Source organism: Hyalella azteca, unplaced genomic scaffold (genome assembly GCF_000764305.2).
Source record: "Hyalella azteca isolate HAZT.00-mixed unplaced genomic scaffold, Hazt_2.0.2 contig223, whole genome shotgun sequence".
Classification (NCBI taxonomy): domain Eukaryota; kingdom Metazoa; phylum Arthropoda; class Malacostraca; order Amphipoda; family Hyalellidae; genus Hyalella; species Hyalella azteca.
Window position 1 is genome coordinate 130681 of NW_025930578.1, and position 7443 is coordinate 138123.

Consider the following 7443-nt stretch of genomic DNA (forward strand, 5'->3'; position numbering starts at 1 on the left):
ATTACATAACTGGGTCCATAGGGGTAGTATAAGTTAACTTGAAAATAATACCATTCTGATTAAAAACAATTTATTTGACACGAAGTTACATTCTTTCTTCTGCTTCTCATTTCATTGTGACTTCAGAGGTAAACGCGCTGTATTTGGCTGTGCTCCCTAGGTTCTAGACATTAACGCTGAACTTCACTATCACTTACCTTAAATTTTTTTAAACCTTTCAAGATTGAGAAGAAGGTAATTCGCATGTGAAGTAAATATGACGAACGTGTTCGCCAAAGAACCATGACCGCACTCTTGTTGAGCTGTAAGCACCCAAGCCTGGCGTCAATTTGCTTTCAGACTAACCAACATATAGCATTGCTTTTCCCGCGTCTCGCCAAGCTCAGTAATAAGAATCTTGCCTTGGTAGAAGCTAGTGCTTTTTGTTAACTAATAATAATGGATAAAGGCATTGGCATGACATTGATCAGTTATAAAGTTATTAATCATACTCCAAAACTGACAGAAAGTGAAGAGCAAAATGCCACGGGAAGCTTAGTATGACTTTCTTCCTTCGCGTCAAATTAAATATTTTTTATGATAGAAAACGAAGTATTTTTCTCAAGTTCCTCTATGCAGGAAAGACAATAAATGCACTGTCACTGCAATTGAAATATGAAATCGAATCTAATTTTAATTGCTTCGAGTATAAGTATAACATGCAGATTATATCAACAATCCTCTCACAAACTACAACAAAATTCAAAACCTCAATAAAGAAAAACGCAAAAATATCAATATTCTTCAAAAACGCTCACAACCTGTCACGTATGAAATAAACAATGCTTAGATATTATTTCGTACATAATTTAATAGCACAGCATACGAGTTTATGCTAAACAAAAATTCATTAACTAGCCTAAAAAGTACCTTGGCATTACTAAATGCGTTATCCACATGTCGGCTACATGTGTTAAATTCTAAAATTTGAAAAGAAAAGCCAGTCTCTGTTGATAGCTGCTTATCAATTCCCGGAGGTGAACACTGAGAGTAACGATACTGAAGACGAGTTCTATGAAACACTCTCAGCTGCAGATGTTGATATTGGTTCTAAACGATATAAAGTTTTTAATACAAAATGAGCACATTCAACATTGACTAGTACATATAAATCAATAAATACATCATAAACATAGCAGCCATTGGTTTATATGAATCCAATTTATGATGAAGTATTTTCACCACAAACTATACACTTCCTTATAAAATAGAACGTCAAGAAATATATAACTTCACATGGCCTTTTTCATCAACTAAATTATTGAAAATTGCTAAGAAATTTTTACTACCAAACTATCCACGGTGGCTGATTAAGCTTCGTGATTTGCACGTTGGTGAGATTAACAGGAATGTTAATAATGGCTGCGTCGAGATGCTCCGTTCGCAGAGTTTGCAGAATCATTTCACCGTTCCTAGAATTAATAAGATTCATTGTAGACTTGTTACATATGTATTCTACATGACATTCAAAACAGAATGAAAATGAAAAAACTCTTACATTAAATTCATATAAAACATTACACAGATTGTCAGAGATTGATGAACTATCAGCATAGCATTCAATAAAGAAATTCCAAGTAAAGACAGAAATATTTATTTTATAATTTCAGTAGGCAAACAATAGCAGTTTTAATTTACTTAATGTTCAATGATAACTGAGTATTAGAAAACCCACCGTCCCAGTAAAAAGTAAGCTGGAATAGATGGTTTCCTTTCAGTTCCATCTGCAATCATCTCGATGAAAGAGGTATCAGTTGCAGCATCCATATCCGTAACAATGACTGCTACAGCGCCTGCTTTCTCAACCTGAACAGCTTTACTCACAAATGAGCAAGATCTGGAAAAAAATATAAACCAATATAAACAAATTATGTTGATATAACAAAACAAATTGATTAACAAAAATACATTACAAATACAAAAGATAGAATACAAAACATTTTGATCAAAATATTCCTGGAATGATTATATTTATAATGGCTCACATATAACATTTGATGGCTCCATAAAGTAAATGAATTTAAAAATTACTTATTATTGAAACTAACCTACTTTAATCAATTAAATTATTATTATATTCAGTTCCAACCATTCATCCTTGCAAGATCCTAATTAACTGATATTTTGAATATTGGATACTGCATAACATACAATAATTTGCACAGAGTTCATACGAAATACACGAGATATATACCTACATCATTAGAATGTTGCATATGCTCTGATAACAAGCACTACAGCAGTACAGTGATTCTGATAACAAGCAATACAGCAATACAATGCATCATACCCTCCAATAACAAGTGCTACAGCATTACAGTGTATCATACCCTCTGATAATGAGCGCTACAGCAGTACAGTGACTCTGATAATAACAAATGCTACAGCAGACTGTGCATCATACCCTCTAATAACAAGCACTACGTACAGCAGTACAGTGACTGATAATAACAAGAGCTACTGCAGTACAGTGTATCATACCCTCTGATAACAAGCGCTACAGCACCATTCAGTTGAGGGCCATTGTATAGACGAGAGCAGCCATCCTCAGGATCTGCCAGAACCAATCTTAAGCCGCGCTGTGGGAACAACTGGAAGAAAATAAGACAATGTTATCTCTGTGGTGATAAATAATAAACATGACTCAATTCAGAATTGTCTATTATCAAATCCATTATGAAGAATTTGTCTCTAGATACATTTTAGGCCCTCCAAGATATGTCTGATCAGCCCGTTCTTTCGCAAGTAGTACCAGTAGTAGAATGGTTTGCTACAGCTAGTAGGTAGTATTCTGTCCAAAAGATTATGAAAAATTATTCATTATAAATACATCCAAATATTTGGTCAAAATTGCCTCTTGATGAATAAGACATGATCCATTTCCAATAAAAATTTGACAATACAAGTCTCATCTTTGATCTGAATGCATTAGAGTCTTGACAAAGAAATTTATGATAAGTACATCTCACTGAAAAAAATAGCATATTTTTGGTAACACTATAGAAGAGATCAACTTTTTACTTTTTATTAAATATTCAATCTGACAAAACCAAAATAACACTTGCACAGCAACTTACAAAATCAGTTCCAAAGTTTTGGGCTTGGCGCAATCTGTAGGTATACTGGAGGGACTTCGGGAACACTATTTCAAAAAAAGGATCATCCTCTGTGAAGTCATAGATGGTGGCCTCATTGTAAGCAACATTGGGAACTGTGGAAAATAATAAATTGTTGATATGCCTATGTAATACTTTTAAACATTCATATAAGTTCTCCTGCTCCACCCCAAATGCAAAGTTAAAAAGAAAAACATAAAATGTAATATACGTAATTTCTAGATTTCTATCTACCACCATAATAACTGATTTTTACACAACAAATATTTCTCACACTAATATAATACCTGTGAAACCCACTAGATAGCTGAAGCAGACACAAAACTTAGGTAGAAGCCACTCATAAATGAGAAAGAGACACCCATACTTGTGGACAGTTTTACCCATTCCTCAACTACTTTTTTCTAGCTTATGAAAAAAAATTAGGAAAAACAGTGTATTTTTGAATGCATTTTTTGAAAATCACCCATGAAAAGAATAAATCCTGTAAATAAAATTCTATCCAATATTCTAGACTGGGCTGAAGCCAAATCATTTTGAAGCTTACTAAATATATCAAGATTTTAAAATCTTCTAGACTTTTTCACCAGATTATCCATGTCAAAATTTATTTTTATACATCTTTTGAAGAGCTTGCCAAGGCAAATATTTTGTTATCTCTTTACATGAATTTTTAGCAAGAAATGTGGAAGATTTAGTTAGTTCTGGCAACAAATTCTAAATAATACGGTACTTGTGATATTTTTAGTAACACAATTGCTCAAGTCTGTATGATGGATTCTAAGTTTGTATGATGGATACTTAATTTAAGAAAATGATCTTAGTTCTAAGGATAAAATTAAAAACTAAGCATGATCATTAATTGATTGGCAAAACTAAGTATATACAAGTTCTTGGTTTGAGATTTTTTTCCAATAAGCTATAAATTAACTTTTGGGATAAATTAAATAAAATTAAATTAATTAATTATATATAGGTTGATGGCTGGCCTCTGCCAAAGGTGCAGAGTTAGGTAAATGCCTTGCCTATTTATACATTTGCAGACCAAAATGCATTGCCGGCAGTCTTACAGATGCATCCCATTGCATCATTGCATTGCTAACAGTCTTCAATTTGTTGCTGCTTCACTCCACTGCGAACAATTTTCATCAAAATTCTTACAAAACCAAATTTGTTGAGTGTACCTATCTTAAACATTCCAGGTATTGCAGTAGACAATTGCATTACAACTGAAATTACAGAATTGTGGATTGTGCTTTGCAGCCTCATCCGATCAACTGGGAACCAGAAATTTTAAAGATGATGCAGCCATTGATGTACCTCTTGTTCAGCAGTTAGCATTGCCAAAGATTTGGGAATATCTAAAATGCAATAATTTCAATCCATATGTGTCAGCAAGATTTTATGAAAACATAAATGTTGCTGCTAATGTGTTGCAAAAGATCTTTAGATAATCACCCACTTTCTGCACCATGGGAAATAGTGTCAAAGCAGTGACTTTTTAGACTTTTTTGTTCATTTTTTTAGTCCTCTACACAGACCAGTAAAGTATCATTGATGCAGGCTTATTGCCAGCATTAGCCAATTATACACAAGAAATTGTTTTAAATCTTGAATAGATGTGGAAATTAAAAATGAACTGATAATAAACAATCTGTTGTTGGTCAGTGGTCACTAACTCACTATGCCCTGGGGCCTGGGCCTCTGCTGTCTGCCCAATTTGAATTTACAGAAAAGCATCAGGGAATTTAAAATGAATTGTTTTCTAAAAAAAGTCTCATTTACCACCAAATATGGAAAATCAGACAGAAGTCTCCTAAAATTACATGTAATCCACACTCAGGATGATGTATGTTTTTGATGAATTTTCCCGCGCATTTCCACTTTTTTTAAGCTATTGCTGTGCACAGTTGGTGCAATGTAAGAAAATCGATTCTCTTCACAAAGTGTTCGCGCAATCCCGGCCATCAATTCTATGTCGCGCTGCCGCGCATGAGCAGTTTGTGGAGGAACAGACGTAATACTCACATTACTCAGTACCGGTACAGTATGCCTTCAATTATCTTTCAATAATATATGATTTTTCTTGATACGGAAATTTGGTGAATGAGAAATCTAGAACTTTATTTTAGAAGAAATTTTCTCCAAAATCATATGGCAACACTGAACACCATCTGTTTACATTTCGTATGTATAATAGCCGCAGTTTACGATTACCGTACGTTCCGTATCCGACAAGGGGGACAAGCAGAAGAGTCAGAAGTAACCCGGACATGTCTTACATTTTATTATTGTCAGTTCGACTCGCGTAGTCAATATACTCGCGTATATTGTCAACTAAAATAGTAGAACTATTTTAGCTTTCTAAAGTACAGCGCACGGCGCATTTTTTTACCAGCATAGTACGGCGCACCATAGTGGCAAACCAGTGATTTTTTTAGAATCAGTTCATTTTTAATTTCCTCATTTACTCAAGATTTTAACAGATTTCTTATGTATGATAATTCTGGTACCTATCCAAGATACTTTACTTTACTGGTATACTTATAGGACTCAAAAATGAACTTGAGGAAGAGTCTAAAAAACTCTCTGCTTTGTCACTATGCGGCGCACCGCGCAGGTTGTTAAAATGATGAAATAAATTCCCGCGCACTTGGCACATCTTCCTGACCATGGCATGTAATAATGTTATTTTCATAGGTGATATTTCTAAATTGCACATAAATTTAGGAAATTTTTTTGTATTTATTTCTGAAGAAATTGAGGAAGGGCCATATGAGCAGGTAAAACTGGCCTGATTCACAGGATTTTTCACTTGATTATTGGGTTGCTTCTACCAAATTTCAAAATTAGCTTTAGCATTGGGGTAAACGCGGCATATTCCGACAAAAGATCTCTTACAAAATCCGTGCAATGGTGGTTCGGTGTAATTCCGTGAGAATTTCGAAATGCAGTACTCCTGATCATTACCTTAAATTTCCAATCAGGCGTGACCTTTTCATTTATAGTCAGTCACCTGGCAGAGCACTGTATCAAAGGAAAGCTTTTCACCTTGGCCTTGGGTGGAAAGCTTTTTTATAAGTGAACTTCCATTCTTAGAATTCCAGCCTGCGGCACACACAGTGACGGAATATAGGGATTTGGTAGGTTTCCATTCTAAAGGCTTTTTAATAAATATGGCAACATTTTGTGACGTTTCATCGTTGCTGACGCGTAGTGAAGTGTTTTGAGAGTCATGTGAAGGCAACAGAACTTACGTAACGCATACGGTTTTTTTCATAGTTTTTTATTTCTTGATGCGTCCTTAATGTGTCGGAATATACCGCGTTTACCAATCATGAATTTACCAATCATGATAGCCTATATAGTGCTTTAGTAAAATACTTGTCTTTCCAGAATTCAGATCAGATGTTGAATAAACATATTGATAAAATATTACATACCTAATATTTATTTGTAAATCATATATTATTTAAATATAATGGTTCCAACTGGCAACTTACATAAATCAGTAGAAGTAAGACAAATATGCACATTAAGCATAAAACAGGTACAGTAAAATATAAATGCCCAACTGAGTTTCATCATTAATTTTTAGATTGCTTGATGCAGGGAAAATGACAAGCAGCCTTGAATCTGAAAAACCATGGAAGACCTGCCCCTACCATTTTTACACCACAAAACACATAGTTATGACAGGTTTGTTCCGAAATCCGCGCCTACGGGAATTTGAACGTCTATTATAGAATCTAGGCTAATGGTATGCTAATATTAAAATAAAAAAATTATATTTCAAATATTCATATGATGTGGAGTATTTATTGACACGCAGTAAGTAAGATGTGATTCTTGACTAGAAATATATTCCACCCTTAGCTGATTTTGATCCTCTAACAATCTTATGTCATAATGATGGAAAAACTCATCATTATATATTTATATTTTCCATCATAATGATGGAAAACTGATAAAGCTATATGAATCAATCACAATTTGAATGCTACGAATATAATTAAAAAAATTGTAATTTGTTAGCGCTCATTATATTGTGATTTATTCTGTTCAGTTTATTTTTTTCATTTATCTATTTCACGCTCCATTTTGACGCGACTGTGTGTTTACTGCTGTATCTTGCAAATGAAAGATATTCTGTACTTTTAATCACTAAATAAACTCGCATCGTGCTTCCGTTATTTTTACTAATATCTTTATTCACCTTTGCTTTGAATACTCAATTCATTGCTTCTTTTCGTATCGGTATTATTGACTTGCTATTACTGCTATTTTT

At 33.8% G+C, this 7443-nt stretch overlaps 1 protein-coding gene across 1 annotated transcript; it reads right to left on the reverse strand.

Annotated features, from left to right (window-relative positions):
• Window positions 1–56: 56 nt before the first annotated feature.
• LOC108675576 (PRADC1-like protein) lies at window positions 57–6867 on the reverse strand. The gene is made up of 5 exons (XM_018163599.2): window positions 6659–6867; window positions 3117–3250; window positions 2521–2630; window positions 1715–1876; window positions 57–1451 (listed from the first exon to the last, which is right to left on the reverse strand). Exons 1-5 carry the CDS (start codon window positions 6741–6743, stop codon window positions 1325–1327), a joined length of 618 nt encoding a protein of 205 aa, XP_018019088.1. The 5' UTR covers window positions 6744–6867; the 3' UTR covers window positions 57–1324.
• Window positions 6868–7443: the final 576 nt, after the last annotated feature.